We start from the raw sequence: 18,034 nt of genomic DNA, 5'->3' as shown, positions 1-18,034 counted from the left end.
GGGTGCGAAAAAAACAGGGTGAAAATAAGAAAATTTGAGAAAAGGTGAGAAAATTGGGCATAAATTATAAAATAATAAGATTCTCAATCGGTGGCGAGAAATTGTTGGGGCTCCAACGTCATTTATGGTACGCGTTGCACCCAAATTCATAGTTGGCGGTGTTTTGGCTACTAGCAGTCTTAGCTGGGGGTGTTGGGTGCACCCACAACATATTTTAGGGTGTTGAGGCCAAATTTTTTTTCTTCAATAGTTATTAATTATTTTATTTGATTTTTTCACCAAATACCCCTGACAAATTAAAAAATTCACCATATATCCTCAATGTTTCAGAAATAGACCATATACCCTTTACCTAACTGCTGTTAACTCACCGTTGGCTTTATTTACGAATTTGTTCATTATTCACCCTTAACCCTAATTCTAATCTAACCTTAACCCTAATCTAACGCTTACCCTTACCCTAACCCTAATCTTAAACCTAAACCCTTACCCTTACCCAGACCCTTACCCAGACCCTAACCCACCACCCCTCCACCCCTAGGCCCAACCCCCCACCCCTCCCCCTCCCCTACCTCTCCCCTCTACCGCAGCCCCTACCACTTCTGCTCCCTCCTGCAGCCCCGCAACCCCTGTAGCCCGGAAATTTGAGAGCCCCACGCTCTCGCTCTCTCGTAGCCCAAAAATTCAAAAGCCCCACCACCCCTCCCCTTTGATGCCGAAAAAATGCAGACCAAACGCATGAAATTGCAGACCCGGGAAAAACAATCGAGGGTGATGGAGAAATCGTGGAGATCGAATAGAGAGGAGAGTAAAGGAGGAGAGAGAAGAAGGGACAATGGTGGTGTGATGCGGCGTGGGGGTGTTAGGGAAATCGTGGTGGTGTGATGCGACGTGGGGGTGCTGGTGTGATGCGGCGTGGGGGCGGGGGCTAACTTAGTGGTGGTGTGATGCGGCTGGGCTGGCAGGGAAGAGGGGTGAGGGTTGGGTGGGGTGGGTGGGGTGGGGTGGAGGAGAGGGGGTGAGGGCTGCCAAGGAGTTAGGGTTAGGGGTGGTATTAGGGTTAGGGGTGGTATTAGGGTTAGGGTTAGGGTTAGGGTAAGGTTTAGGATTAGAATTAAGATTAGGGTTTGGATTAGCGTAAGGGTGAGTGTTAAATTAGGATTTAGGCTTAATGATGGCAAAATTATAAATAACGCTAACGGTGAGTTAACGGAAGCTAGGAAAAGGACATCTGTCGAATGTTTTCGGAAACTGAAGGGTATGTGGTGAATTTTTAGAACATTGAGGGTATATGGTGAATTTTTAAATTTTTCCGGTGTATTTGGTGAAAAAACCGTATTTTATTTCATATTAAACAGTAATGAAATATGTTTAGTAATTTTAAAACTATCGAGAATGTCCGCGAGCTTTCGAGCCGAGTTTAAGGTATTTGGGACTCAGCTCGTTGGCGTCTCGAAACGATCCCGAACTCGGGTTCACTTTTAATTAAACTGAGCTCGAATAGTTTGCGAGTCACCCTATCTAATTAATACCCTACTTAGCCCATATGAAGCATTTGCATATAATATTTTCTAAGAGAATATCCTTGGCGACCTAAAATTTAGCACCCTTGAAAATATATTGGAGCTTAAAGTGAAATCTCATTACCGAGTTACAAGAAGGGCAAAGATTAGGGAAAGAGAAATGATGAGAGAGCGTGAATGAAAAATGAGCGAGCACACGCGAAGCTGGACAACTCATCTATTGGCTATCGGGAAAAAGGGGCGAATCCAAGAACATAAATTGTGATAGTAGTAGGGGGCCGAGGGAGGTGTCTTTGCAGTTGCAGACATTAAATCAAAAGCTCTCCAAACAATAACTTACAGACACACCACTTCCAACCAATATTCTTTTTCTATGTTAACTTTATAATAATTCTTTTAATTGTCATCTACCTTAAAGACAGAGCCATTTACCAACTTACCAAAGCGTCTTTCACTCAACTCTCTCATTCCTTTGCAGCTATTTTTCAGTTTTTTAATTGAGTTTGGTTCATTTTATAGGACTGATTCAGTTCAACTTAAGTAAAAAAAAAAAAAAAACAGAATTGAGTGATTATATTTATATCCAATCTAGTTCCTTTCTAAATTCATACTCTGCTATAAACAATATAGAAAACGACAAACTCCCACCTCCTCTCCCTCCCAAAAATATATTCTCTCTTCTCTAAACAAAAAAATTAATAAACTACCTCTCTTCGGAATAGTGAGTAGTGAGTACCGTCTCTGGCTTCGTGGGTTGCAAGTGCAAGCTTTGGCTACTGTGCAACTCTCAAAGTAGAGTTAATTTTTTGTGAACTCCTAAACTGTACCCCCCTAATACTTTACTAGTATATTAATGAAAAGAATAGCACGCCAAAAACCCGTACTCTGAATCCCGAAATACCAAAACCCACATGCACCCCTTCCATTTCCCGAACCTTTATCATCACCTTCCTCAGGACCACATTCTCCCCCTCCCCAATACCACCCTCAATCCCTCATCATCTCAAGGGCCAAGGGTTTTGATAAAAACATATTGTTTTCGGAAAAATACCAAAACGGATCATACCTCCTAGTCCTACATCATCTCCACCAACCTCCTTTTTCTTACTAACTTACATTTGTTCGTATTCCTCCCCTACTAAAACAACTCTTTTCATTTTCCAAAATAGGAGAAATAAAAGAATGATAAGTTTATCAGATTTCTACCATGTTATGACCGCAGTTGTGCCACTCTATGTGGCTATGATCCTCGCTTACGGTTCCGTAAAATGGTGGAAAATTTTCAGCCCAGATCAATGTTCTGGCATTAACAGGTTTGTTGCTTTATTTGCTGTTCCTCTTCTTTCTTTCCATTTCATTTCAAGCAACAATCCTTACTCGATGAACCTCAAGTTTATCGCGGCCGATTCCCTCCAGAAGGTGATTGTTCTGACTGTGCTATTCGTCTGGAGTAAATTCAGCAAGCGTGGCTCGCTCGAATGGACAATCACTCTCTTTTCTCTTTCCACCCTTCCAAACACACTTGTAATGGGCATCCCTTTATTAAAAGGAATGTACGGGGACTTCTCCGGTAGTTTAATGGTACAAATTGTTGTCCTCCAATGTATCATTTGGTATACATTAATGTTATTCATGTTCGAATACCGAGCTGCAAAGATGCTGATATCAGAACAATTCCCCGACACTGCTGGCTCAATCGTATCCATACACGTCGACTCCGATGTAGTATCATTAGATGGGCGGCAGCCGTTGGAGACGGAGGCCGAGATTAAGGAAGATGGAAAGTTGCATGTAACAGTCCGCAGATCAAATGCATCAAGGTCTGATATCTTCTCAAGAAGGTCTCATGGATTTTCCTCTACCACTCCTCGTCCTTCGAATTTAACAAATGCAGAGATCTACTCCCTTCAGTCGTCGCATAATCCGACGCCGCGAGGCTCCAGCTTTAACCACACTGATTTCTACTCAATGGTTGGTGCTGCTGGTGCTGGTGCTGCTAGGAGGTCCAACTTTGGTGCAGGGGATGTTTATGAATTAGGACTAACCACTTCTAGGGGTCCCACTCCAAGACCGTCTAATTTTGAAGAGGAAAGTGGAGGGAATAGTAACAGGACTAATAAGTATGGTCATGCTCATTACCCTGCCCCTAACCCGGGGATGTTTTCACCCACTAAGAAAGATGCAAGTGTTAATGCTAATAATACTAGTACTAATACTACTACGACGACGAATAATAACCTGAAAAAGGGTAAGGGAGGAGAAGAAGGAGGGAAAGATCTTCATATGTTTGTATGGAGTTCAAGTGCTTCTCCTGTATCGGATGTATTCGGTGGACAACATGATCAATATGCTGTTTCAGACCAGGCTGTTAAAGAAGTCCGAATGAACGTGTCTCCTGGTAAAGGTACGTACTAATCACTCCTATTACTATTTTGTCTTTGTGAAATTTTTTTCATTGCTTTGATTAATATTAGCTTTAAGAAAATTATTTTCAAGCTATGAATTTTTTTCTTTTTCATAATTATAACTAGTAAAACAAATTTTCAGAATAATTATTCTTAGAGCTTGTTTGGTTGATATTAATACATGTGGGAAATGAAAGTTTTGGAGAATTGTAAAACAGTAAAATTAGATGATTGATATAGACACAGGGAGTGAATTTTCTTACCTAGCCCAGCTTTTAAATTAGAAAAATGATCCACTTTCAAAAAAGAAAAAAATAAGAAAAATGATTCAAGCAGATTTCTACATCATATACTCGACCGAACAACTTCCAATACTTTCGAAGAAATAAAACATCATTCGCATTGGCACTTTCTAATTTCTCTTGGTTTTTCTAGTCTTATATCACAATTATAGTTAGTAGTCTCATTTCCCAACCCATTGCTAACTCAGTCACTCTGTTCTCTTTCTCCACCCGCACAAACAACACACCTCCATTAATGTTCTCTCCTCCCCAACCTCCACAGCCCCACTTTCTCGAAAGTAAAGGTGCTTCAAAAACTGCAAATCTTTAGTGGGAGAACTTGTGTTAAGTTCTGAAAGAGTGGAGGAGAGACATCATACGTAGAAAAATTCTATTTTAAGTCCACAAATAGTGTTTGTAAGGCATATTTAGTTCAAAAAAGTTAGTAGATTATTTTATCTCCTATGTATTGGGAATATCTATATCATTCCGTTTAGGGTGATAATGAGCCTTACAAGCTCGCGAGCAGCTCGGGCTCGGCTCGATCAAAGCTCGGCTCGAACTCGGGCTCGGCTTGAGACTTAAAAGAGCTGAGCCGAGCTAGGCAAAACTCGGGTCTTAAAGCTCGTGAACAACTTGATTACTATTTTATACTAAAAAAAATTATATTAAAAAAATAATTTACATTAAAAAAATCTAATACAAATTTATATTTTAATTTAGATTACAAATTTTATATTTTAATTTGTGATCCAACTTCACCTCTACTCCACTAGGCACTAAAGTCCCACATTGGTTAAGAAAACAAGGATCAACGTTATTTTTTTTTTATAAATAGCTACTACTCCTTACTTTAACTTAAAGTTTAATTTTGTATCTCTTTGGTTGAAAAACAAAAACTATATTTTATTTTCTTCATATACGGAATGAAGTATACTTTTAAATATTTGATTATTTAATACTTAAAATATTTGATAATTTTTTCTTTAGCAAAACATGGAGTCCACATTGAAATTTTAACAATGTTAGGAGGGATTCCAAGTTATAAAATCATATGTACACAAAACAAGGGTATAATGAGTTTTTTTTTCTTTAACAAAAAATGGACTCCCACATTGAAATTTTAGCAATGCTAAGAGGGATTCCAAGTTATATAAGCATATGTAGTTAGAGTTTGTTTATCTTAAACAAAACATGGAGTCCCACATTGAAATCTTAGCAATACGAGGGTAGCCAAGTTATAAAGCATGGAGATAGTGAGTTTGTTTTTCTTTAACAAACCATGAAGTCCCACGTCGAAATCTTAGCAATGTCAAGAGGGAACTCAAGTTATAAAAGTATATGATTGATGAGTGAACAAGCTCATCTACATCAAAATCTTATTAGCATTACTAAGAGGGAAACCAAGTTATAAAGCATGGGGATAGTGAGTTTGTTTTTCTTTAACAAACCATGAAGTCCCACATGGAAATCTTAACAATGCTAAGAGGGAAATCAAGTTATAAAATCATATGATGGGTGAGTGAACAAGCTCACCTACTTCGAGCTGAGCCCCTCATGAACCGAGCCTAAACGAGCTCACGAACTGAGTCTAAACGAGCTCACGAGCCGAGCCTAAACAAGCTCACGAGTCAAGCCTTAACGAGCTCACGAGCCAAGCTCGAGCCGCAAATTCTAATCACGAGCTCGAGCCGAGCTCGGCGAGATCACGAGCGGAGCCGAGCCCATGAAAAGTTAAACGAGCTCGAGCCGAGCCTAGTACTATTCGAGCTCGGCTCGCTCGATAAGCACCCCTAATTCCGTTACAAATTAGTATACATAATTTGACTATATGTTTTTCAACTTTATGAATTTTGACAAGAAAATGTCATTAATATGTAATCCATCTGTTTCATTTTAATTGGTACACTTTAATATTTTACACTATTCACAAATTTTACTTTGACCATCATTTTTGATTTATACGCAGATGAAAATATACTGATGTGGGATCTTGTTAGATTTATAATAACATGTATTTTATTAATATGTAATTTTTATAATTTTTACAAATACAAAATTAAAGATATATGTTCTCAAAGTTCTGCATTCGCATGGGTGAAAAGTGTAAGTGTGTAGATTAAAATGAAACGGAGGGAGTAGTATATAAATACTCCCTCCGTCCCTTAATATAGTGCCTACTTCATTTTTAGTGTGTCAAATTTTAAAATCTTTGATCGAATATTCTCATTTGTATGTAAAAAAAACATATTCATGTGGGATCTTGTTAGATTCGTCTCAATGTGTAGTTTCATAATATTAACTTTTTATATTTTTTATTAATACGGAATTGAAGATATTAAAGGTCAAAGTTAGGTCTTGGAGACTATGTAAAAAAGAAACAAACACTATATTCTGGGACGGAGGGAGTACAAAATAGTCATAGCAAAATCATTTACATTCATCTCTATTTGAATTTTTAATATACAAATATTTATGATTTATATTCATATATAATTAAAGATAAGAAAGGTTAGGCTAATTTTTTGACTAACATGTAGATGTCATCTAGCTTAGTTGATAAAGCCTAGTAGAGGTGATACCTACAACCTCGAATTTTCTTTTTATAGCAATTCCTTCTACATCACTTACATTTAGAGAAAAAAATACCATAAACTAATTATGGCAAGCAAGAGTAAATAAATACTTTTAGTTTGAAAGAGCATTATAGTCCGGATTACTAGTTAGGCCATCAAAAATACCAACTAATATATACCTAAATTGGTATAGCTTTTTTTTTCTAATAAGTAAGTTGAAATCTCCTTGTAAGGGGGCAGAAAATTGCGGATCCCTCTCTTGCAAGGGGTAAGCCTCGATTTCAGGACCTTTTGGAATTACAGATAATGTTATACAACTAAGTTATCACCTATTGCTAATTGGTAAAACTCCTCTTGAAACTATTCCCCCCCCCCCCCCGCCCCTTTAGGAAGTAAATCCGCACTTCTGAAATCACAATCGCCAAAATATCTAAGTCTAGATAGAAAAAGAAAACTGCATCATCATTGACATTTAATCTTAGACTCCTTTGTTGTAGCCAGTAATTAATTTGCAGCAATTGAGTTGACAACGATATGTCAATAAGTTTCTTTTTTCGTGAATTAATTTTGGCTATGTGTTCTTTCTTTTGCAAATTTTCGTTATTTCATGTAATTCTTACTTTCTACGTTTTGAACTAAATGCAACAAATCCACTTTTACGCATGCCGACACATTATTTTGACCACACATATCTTAATTAATATAAGAAAAAAAATTATAAAAAGTACATTTTATTAAAGTAGGTCACAAGACAAATCTTACAAGATTCACTTGATTATATTTCTCATTATGTATAAATCACAAGTTTTAGTCAAAGTGAAAAGTATGAATAGTGAAAAAGTGGAATTGTTGCATTTAATTCGAAAGGGAAGAGCTTTTTTTTAATGAGGCGAAATTATTTATTGGCTTATTAATTTTTTTTATTATGAATTTGTATTATGTAATTTTTGAAGTATAAATCAAAAACTGAGCTCACTAATAAACTATAATTTCAAATTAAAATCATCAATAAATACATATCAATACAGTTGAATTATAGTATGAATCTCTCATAAACTATAGGAATCTGGATGTAAAATGTTAAGCATTAAAAAAATTGCATTATAGTGTTTTTTTCTAAAATTTTTATCTGAATGTCCGATGTTCGTTCTTTGTCCCGCCACTTTGAAAATTCTGATTCCGCCACTCAATACTATAATTTTAAGTAAAAAAAAAAAACTTATTAGAATAGTAATCGACTGAAACGTAAAATATTTAGAAGTGTATCCGAGTTTAGAGGTACATTTTTAAAAAAAATAAATTTGAGTGTATTTCTTAAATGTACGATTAGAAATGAAGAGTTAAATTGTGTGAGATTTTTACTAAATCTTCTAAGTGCATTTCACGTGGTCAAATAATAAAAACTTCAACCCTAATTTTCAATCACAATATATTAGAAATATATAACATATCTGGTTAGATTTATCTAAATACAAATTTTCATAATAATTTTTTTATTCACAAATGCTTTATAAAAAAATACTAGGTAAAAAATGTGAAGCAGAGTTTTTGTACATCATTAATAGAAACTTTAGTAATTTTCTGAAAAGCTATATGCAAATGGAGGAGGGACTATTATTTTTCTAAAAAGTACTCCCTCTGTATTTTTTATCTTTCCTACTTTGACTTTGCACGTTTGTTAATGCACTTATTCTACATTAAATAGCTTTTATTACATATTAGTAAAAATTATAATAAATTAAATTTTAATAAAGTAATTATTGATGAGACGAATCAAACAAGACCCCACATGACTATATTTTTTCTTATATATTGAGAAAAAAACTAAAAGATTCCCACTAATTGTGAATAGTGCAAGATTCTAAGTGGGAAAGATTAAAAAAAGTTACATAGGGAGTATATTAAGTAAATTTTTACTTGCTGATTCATATCCCTAACGTTTAGCAATTTGCCTTCTCTTTTGTATAAATGAATTAAACATTGACATATTCCTTATATGAAATGTTTATTGAAATATAGTGGAGGGTGGAAGAGATAACCACGAAGAGTACTTGAGTAAAGATGAATTCAGCTTTAGAAATAGAGGATTAGAAGGAGAAATGAAAGACCATCATCAGGGTAGCAAAATGGAAGATGGGACGTCCAAAATTTTGCCTCCAGCAAGCGTTATGACAAGGCTCATTCTCATCATGGTTTGGAGGAAACTTATAAGAAATCCTAATACTTATTCAAGTTTAATTGGCCTTACGTGGTCTTTGATCTCCTTCAGGTACTTTATTTGTTATTATTGGAAGTTCACCTTTACTAAACTGTTAAATATCAATCACATACTTCCTCTTAGATAATACTAAATGCTACAACATTGCTCTTTCAAAGAAACAAATAAATTGTAGACTGTTCTCAAATAGAAAAGGAATATAAAACAACATATTTATTTTCTTGATAAACTTGTAGTATTGCCTAAATTATGTAGTAATATACTTACACCTTGTTCATTTGAGTCCTATTCCGATTTAGCTCAAAAGAATAGGGCATTATTATTCAAACTCTATACGTTTTTTCAAAAACTCTGATACCATGTTAGATTTGGATAAACCCTCTTACTTAAAGTGATTTTCATTAATATATATATATATATATATATATATATATATATATATATATATATATATATATATATAGGTTACAACATAAAGATAGTATTAACATCACTAGTAAACCTATCTAGATCGCAAATCTATCTCTACGAACTATATCAAAAGACAATATATATCACTGAGTATATCTATCAATAAGAAGTCGAGTGTGGCTTAACTATTAAGAGTACATAGTAATCATAGGATATAAATATTTCCCCCATTATGTTTTAGTTGTAACAATCTTATTTTCTAGCTTTTTCCATATTTATTGCAATATTATTTATTTTGGATATTATTTCTCTTTATCTTTTTCCTCATCATGTGGATTATTTTTTTATGTTTCCCTTGTATCTTGAAATTATTCATTGCATTTACCAATATTACAACTAATACAAGATGGAGGAATAATAAAATTTTGTATTTCATTGAAAAACTATAGAGTAGAGCTAAGATAGAAGTAGGTCTATCAAGATAAAAGTAGGGTTACAAGAAAGTAATTGAATATTTCATTTATTGCTAAGATTGTTATGCTATTAAGTACAAGTGTTGAGTTTTTCCATTTTCCATAAAAAAGTATATGGTTTAATTCATACCTTAAGCAATTTGGTTGGGATTTACGTGAAGGAAAATTGAGGGATGTCTGACTTGTAATAGGACTCTGGGTGTATTGCGCAATTATAAGCTTGTGAGATCAAACTTCAAATGGTATTTTCGTGATGAGATTATCCTTATTACTCTAACTACCGAACTCCCAATCTAATAAGTTGATTCATGTTATTAGTGATTTAGAAAACTTAAAATGCTTATAATATACAAATATACTTGTAATCTCTACAAATATATTAAAAGACGTTCATATAAAAGGAATTGTGCTAGATGACACTCTTCAATGTACAATGTATAACTACTACGAATATAACATATGACCTTTAAAACGAAATGTGAGAGTACTTTAACCACCAATCTACTACAATGTAATGCTTTAGGTTTCAAAGTAAAGACACAATAAAGTCTTTTGGTGTTATTTAACTATAAAAACATAGACAAATCTTTTGATCTCCAGGGCTGTAGCGTAAAAGTAGGGTCTTGTGGTAATATAAATTATACAGATTCTTTTTTAGGTGAATAGCAAGAGAATGAAGAGTTATTAATGGATTATTTTGGCGAATAGGAAGAGAAGAAGAAAAATACCAAATAGATATTAATCTCTTTAAATTTGCATCCAATATTACACTCGACAATATTGGAAAAGAATAGTTTGTAACTAGATTTAGGTTCTTTTTTTCTTTAGATGGACAACTAATAGAATTGAGCCTTTATATATTGGGGGACGTAAGTGTGGACTTGCTGACACTGCACATGGCCTTAACTGCCTCTGTTGATCTATAACACTCTAATTACGGTAATCAATGTAATGTTTCAAAATAAAACAAAATAAAGTCTTTTTTTATGAAGGAATAATGCCTTTTAATTATATTTAACTATAAAAATATAGACAAACTTTTTGATCTATAATTATTTTTTTGAGGTAAAAACATGCTACTACCCTAATTCTATTGACATTGCTATTTTTATCCCAATTCCTTATAATAAGTTTTTTTAAACAACTTATCATACCCTAACATCCATTTACTAGACAAAAATTTACAAAAAGCTAATAGAATAAATTATGAAATTTATAAACAATATATTTAATAATTACAATTAATTAAGTACATTACCCTGATCAAAATACTAGTTATATATAATATTCAAATATAGGGTTGTTATACTATAAGTATGCTCTCTTTTAACTGGTGCTCCTGTTGGTGGTGTCTTTTAGGTGGCATGTAGAGATGCCGGCCATCATCGCAAAGTCCATTTCAATATTGTCCGATGCAGGTCTTGGCATGGCCATGTTCAGTCTCGGTCAGTATATTTCATATCAATCTCTCTCTCTTTCCTCTCCACTTTAATTTTGCTTTTCAGCACACATGCGCGCCCCCTCTCATCTCTCTCTTACTTTTAATGTCAAAAGGTGTTAACCAGCAAGTATTAGCTAATTATGAGCAAATATAAATGTAGGTCATCATATTACTAGGGCTTGTAATCATAGATTAAATCTTACTGCGTTTTCTTTGAACTCTTTTCTTTTTGGTTTAAGATTCCCTAAACTCTTTTGAACATCCTCTTATTGACTTATAAAATGATACCAAGTTAATTTTAGATTTTAATCTTTTTTTTAATAAAATTTCCATTTGATGATAATTAGCATTCTTAGACGTTTTTTTGTTTTTAGGGAAATTGCAAAATTACGAAAATCTAATTGTAATCATCATAAAACAATTATTTCGTTTTCTACTCCATATATAACTTGATTTTGTTAGTAAAATTGATAATATGATTCATATATTCATATCAAACCAACAAACATTGGAAATATCTTTTAGTATATAACCAATGGGAAATTATTTCTAAACTTGCAGATGGGTAAGCGAAATTGTTTTTTGAGGAGATGGGTAAGCTAAATTTGTTACACCAATAAATTTCAATTCTTTGAAATGTACAATTGACTTAAACTGTATTCTAAAACAAAAATTAAAATTGTAGTATCATCTCAATAATTATCTATATCTTATTCCTCATACTTCTTGGTTAGTATTTTCACCGTTAGTAATACTTCTAGTCCCTCCATCTTTTGAATTTAAGTATTATTTCGTTTTCCACAGCTAATGTTTATAAATTATTTCGTTATTTCATTTTTGTTGTGTTCCTTTTTAATCCACACATTGTGGCCTTTCCTATTCCCGCTAACATATCTCATCTACTTTCTCTTTTTTTTCCACCCATGTCATTTATCATTTAATATTTGAAGTAAAATATTAGTTTCTCTCATACTTTTGTACTTAATCAATGTTTCTCCCACAAAGTTAAGAAAGTAAAATAAAAAGAATAGAAGGAAATTAAATATACGAGAAAGAATATTGTTTGATCTTGTTACAATGTGTGGCATTAATTATCGACTTTTGTATATCATTGTTAGTACATAAATAAAGCTATTAATTGTTAAAATTATACATTGCTTACATTAAAAAACAAATATAGAGGGAAAAAGGTTTGCTCTAACACATGAATTCTTCGGTTTTAATCATGACATAAGTTGCACATGTTTACAGTTTCCATTAATACTACTTTGATTATTAAATATTTTTATGATGTACTTCATCTATTTTTCAATAGTCTACACATTTCTTTTTACTTTTGCATCATTTACATCCTCCGTTTGGTAATCATTTTATATTTATATGTAAGAAAAATATAATCATGTACTTATCTAATTTGCCTCAACCTATATTTTAAGAATATCAATTTTTCATATTTCTTTATATTTATTAATAATTATATGTATATATATATATTGTTGGTCAAAAATATGTGTTGATGAACATGAAAATAAACGTTGTAAATTCAAAGAAATATAGCAACTGTAAATATTAATAGTTGCTATGTGTTTAAGTAAATTGTGTTACTTGTCTAAATTTTAACTAGCTCAAATAGTAGAAGTTGCTAGTTTTTCATTTGCACCATAGAAAAATCACACAATGATTTAGGAGAAGAGAGATTGAAAGAGATAAAAAAAAAAAATTCTCCATATACTCCATGAGAGAAAAAAATAATATAAAACAAAAAATATAAATATTACATAACTTCCTAACATAAAAGATTTTGCAAGGAAAACAACACAGATTTAATTCTGGATGTATATTAACAAAAGCTCTCCTTGAAATAAAGAAGTATGTGATTGATGATGACCATGATCTACAAGCAGGTCTGTTCATGGCTTTGCAACCAAGGATTATAGCATGTGGCAATTCCGTAGCAACTTTTTCAATGGGAGTAAGATTCCTTACAGGCCCAGCTGTCATGGCCGCTGCTTCTATTGTTGTTGGCCTACGTGGCGTACTTTTACATGTTGCCATCGTCCAGGTAAGTGGTCACGTACTTACACTCATGCCACATACTCGCATTCAGTTTTCTTTAAAAAGAAATACTATAATGATCCAGAACAATGAAACATTATTTAGTTACATCAATGAGAAATAAAACATTATTAATGCATATCTAGTTAAACATTGACATTATCTTACTAATGTACATCCTTGATATTTTTACCGTTCCTTTTATAAGAATCAACCCACAAGTAAAATAGTTAAAAATGATTTATTGAACAATGAAATAAGTCTGATTGGGTTATTACTTTAATTAAAATGGTAGCTATGTAGTCATAGTTCATTTCACGTATAATATAGACAATGTGTTGTGTACATGTAGCGAAGAAATATATACATTAATATTGAAATATATGAAAAAACGTTTTTTTAATCGTTCACATGACATTTTTGGGGAGCCAAGATCATTATAAACAATGTTCTTTTATTTAGAGAGCACAATTTTGTTACAATAAACATTGATATGTGACACCTTCTAAAAAAATTAGTGAACTTAGTTATTAAGAACATATTGATACAATTTATTTGGCCTACTAAACGGATCATGAATGAAATATTAAAAAAAGGAGAAGAAAATGAAGATGAAACAAAGGATTTATGCATTTGTTTACACTCGTATACCATGCTATCGGATGTACAATTAATCATATTGGGGAATTTACTGAACAACACAGGCAGCACTGCCACAAGGAATAGTTCCGTTTGTGTTTGCAAAGGAGTACAATGTGCATCCTGACATTTTGAGCACGGGGTGAGCATATAAACTACTGTATTATCATTAATTTTATCTATAGTATTATATTTTCAACTTTGCCGAATTATCTACCCTCTTATATACTCATTTCTCTTCTTATTGCAGTGTCATATTTGGGATGCTAATCGCGTTACCTATCACACTCGTTTACTACATTTTGCTGGGCCTATGAACTCTTATTTGTTGTTTGCAAACTTTAAGACTAAGAGGTCAACTCGATAATGCTTTTAGATAGTGGAAAAGTAAGTAAAGAGGTGAAAATCAGTGGATTTTATGAATTTCTTTCTTTGGAAACAAAAAAAAAAAAAGTTAAATTGTGCTTGTAGGCCATTTATTAATAGAAAATGCATCATAAATATTTAAATTTCTACTTACGTTTTTTCCTTTGCTGGCTTCTTTTTTTTTTTTTTCCTTTTTTTGTAGGGATTGGCTTCTTTCTTTTTTCAACTTCACTAGTATTAAGACCCGTGCATAATGCACGTGAGTATTTATTGTTTTATTGCATATTTAAAGGAAGTCGCATAATAACATTGACTTAATTTCCTATATTACACAAAACCATAAAACATAAAGTATGAGTGGTGATGAACAAAAATTACAAATGAAATTTCCAAATCAATTTATATGTTTGCGAACACTTCCTTGTAAACTACATTTGGCGTATTTTCATGCAAACAATGTTTTTTATCAAACAGAAGGATCTTGAGACCTAGGGCCTGTTCTCCCCGGCTTACTTTCAGTTCAGTTCAGTTCAATTCAGTTCAGTTCAGATCAGTTCAGTTCAGTTCAGTTCAGCTCTTGACAATACTTTTACTCTCACATATCACTATTCATTTCAGTTCAGTTCAATTCAGTTCAATTCAGTTCAGTTTAGTTCAAATCAGTTCAGTTCAGTTCGGATCAATTTAGTTCAATTCAATTCAGTTCGGATCAGTTCAGTTCAGTCCAGCTGTTTTATGCCGAAGAGAACAGGCCTCTATTTTGCTCATAATTCTGAAAAACGTCATCATAAAATTGTCCATGCCTGAAAACAGGAATCTGAAGATAATGAGGCAGAGTTTGTCTCTTGACTTTATTTATAGTCATAGCAAAACAAATCATTAATTAAAGAAAATTGCCGTCTCTGATATATGATAGGAAATTTAGTGAAGTTAGACGGGATTCGTGTCATTCTTGGGATAAATATTTTTTTCTCCAACATTGCTTTCGGAAAAAACATTAACTTTCCGAGCATCGTGCATCTTGCACGGGAAATGTTTTGTCTAATAAATTGAAGATTTTAAGAAGTTTGTCCTAAAAATCATGTTGGTGAATATTAACTTGGGCTTTAAGATTTCATAATCATGTTTTGAGATTATTTTAGAAACTGAATTATAACTCGTGTGTTCAATAGCTGATGTAGTTAATGCGATGGTGGATGATCACATGACCTACCTATATTTTTTTTAAAAAGTTGATAGGAATAGTATTTGTTCTGTCTATTGCTTCCTATCGAGTCTCAGATAAAATCACAATTCGCACCACCAATAACATTCAACCATACGCCGGTTTCAACAACCACTTATGGAAGTCTTATTCTACCTTTTTGCACTACCAATGCATCATATTTGGCCATCCACTGGTAACTGCATGGAGAGTTTTTTCTTTTATAAATTTAAAATTTTATGTTATCTCTCCTAAAATCATGGTGAAAATATTTAACACGTTCATCTATCAAATAAATGATATAAAAGTTAGGAATAAAAAAAAATAAGTATATACATAAATGTAAATTTTAATTTGCTATTATACCTTTGCAAATTGCGCGGGAAATTTTGTTCCATAAGTTTAAGATTTTATGTTGTTTTCCCAACTCATTGTATAAATAGTATCTTATGATTTAAAGTTTTATAATCATGTATTTATTTACCTTGAGAATTGCTTATGATCTGTGTGTTTAGCAGTTGATGTAGTTAATATTCATTGACCCATTATTAATCCTTTAAAAAATTTGATGGGTGTGGTGAATAACTTCAAGTTGTGGTACAAATGTACTAATTGGCTTGAAATTAGTTGATCTTTAGTTTTATATTTGAAAACTCGTGTTTTGAGTATCTTGTATTAGTTCATACTACCTCTGTTTTTATTTAGTTGCAACGTTTTGACTTTCACGCTTGCCAATGTACAATTTCAAATCGTTTTATCTCTAATTGTATGTAAGTAAAAATTATAAAAATTTGATATTATGAAAGCTTACATCGAAACGAATCAAACAAGACCCCACATGACTATATTTTGTTTAACATATAAATCAATAAATGTGGTCAAATAAGAAAACATGAATAGTGCAATTTGTCAAACGTTGCAACTAAAAGAGAACGGAGGTAGTATTTAATTTTATTATGGTTTTTTTTAATGAAAATACATTTTTTTTATGAATATGGTTTAAATCTCGGAAAATTGGATCGGAGTATTACTTCTAGAGTGAAACTTTTATGAAGTTTTAAATTCATGCATTCATTATTGATTGACATTTTGTTGTGGACAGTGGTGACTCACCAGTTGCAAAATCCTGGATTCGCCACTAAATGTGTTATAAGATTTTGACTTATAACTTATTTCGAATAATAAGTATAATACTCTCTCTATATTTTCTTAATATATACTTAATTATTTGACTGATTACCTAATTAACTCCTAACTTTATTTAACTTAATAGTTGCCTATTTTTTCTATTGTTGAGATTCAAAGATTTTTTTCAGTAATATTGTTTAACTGACATGGTATATATGTGGCAAAGAAATCAAGCTGCGTATAAAATGCCTTATGTTTTTTTTAGGAAAAGGGCCCATGATCAGGCATCAACATATGATAGATCCTTATAATTTTTTAACTCCGGTAAATGAATTATTCAGAAAAAAAAGTTATATTTTCAAAAGTAAATGTTGATATGTAAACTCCAACTCCCTAAAACACATACATAAATTATATTCTTACTGATTGTTTCCTTTTCAGTCAATAAGCAATACATCAATTATATCATATATGCAAATTATTCCTTGATTGACGGAAGCTACATAAGCAAGTTATGATTTTTTTTTTTTTTGCATAATTTCGAACTTGGCTTTGCTCAATAAACGAAGTTCAATAATCTATATGATGATACATCCTCCATGGCTTTGTTCATATATCATATAGATTGAACTTCGTATATACATCCTTCCAGAGTTGAATTGCTTGGTAAACATGAGCTTGCCACGTAGGATTTAGAATTTTGCTTTAGATAATAGTATATATAAATATAGATATGAATTTTAAAAGTATGGTAAATTATTGTTTTAGTTCTTCTAACTATTGTCAAGAAATTACAATTCCTTTTTCATCCCTTAGGGCCTGTTCTCCCCAGCTTATTTTCAGTTCAGTTCAGCTCCAATCAGTTCAGTTCAGTTCAGCTGTTTTATGCTGAAGAGAACAGTCCCTTACATACTTTTGTAACTTTTCCAATCGGGCTATATGTTTACCAAAGTGATCATTTTTCTATTCTATTTAGGTGGTCACTGATATCATTCAAATTTTTGTTACAAATTGAAATCTTTTTGAAACCTTTTTTCATTTTTATCTATTATTAATCTGCTTTACTCCCCATATAAGTTTTCTTATAGATCCTTCTAACTAATATTACACATGTAAGTTTGATTGATGTTTGCATAATAGTAATTGATATTACTATCCTTTTAAATATATTGATACTAATGGAAAACATTGCATCAATGTAATTCTCCCACTTCAAATGTAATTCATACCACTAAAAAGTTAGATGCTTTATGTTCATTATTTAGAAAAGCACTACCTAAATTACGTACAACTATTTTTTTTCCAAAAATATTG

General features: G+C 32.4%; 1 protein-coding gene across 2 annotated transcripts; it reads left to right on the top strand.

Annotated features, from left to right (window-relative positions):
- Window positions 1-1,680: 1,680 nt before the first annotated feature.
- LOC104893635 (probable auxin efflux carrier component 1c) lies at window positions 1,681-14,541 on the top strand. 2 transcript variants are annotated; one of them, XM_010679763.4, is made up of 6 exons: window positions 1,689-3,927; window positions 8,805-9,054; window positions 11,247-11,332; window positions 13,233-13,390; window positions 14,088-14,164; window positions 14,273-14,541. In XM_010679763.4, exons 1-6 carry the CDS (start codon window positions 2,706-2,708, stop codon window positions 14,337-14,339), a joined length of 1,860 nt encoding a protein of 619 aa, XP_010678065.1. In that variant the 5' UTR covers window positions 1,689-2,705; the 3' UTR covers window positions 14,340-14,541. The 2 variants fall into 2 exon arrangements, with proteins under 2 accessions (XP_048500514.1, XP_010678065.1); XM_048644557.2 differs by lacking the exon at window positions 11,247-11,332 and having other exon boundaries at window positions 1,681-3,927.
- The last annotated feature ends 3,493 nt before the right edge of the window (window positions 14,542-18,034 follow it).

Source organism: Beta vulgaris, chromosome 5 (genome assembly GCF_026745355.1).
Source record: "Beta vulgaris subsp. vulgaris cultivar EL10 chromosome 5, EL10.2, whole genome shotgun sequence".
In the NCBI taxonomy this organism is placed as follows: domain Eukaryota; kingdom Viridiplantae; phylum Streptophyta; class Magnoliopsida; order Caryophyllales; family Amaranthaceae; genus Beta; species Beta vulgaris.
Note: the sequence above shows the minus strand (reverse complement) of the source record. Positions and strands in the feature narration are given on the sequence as shown.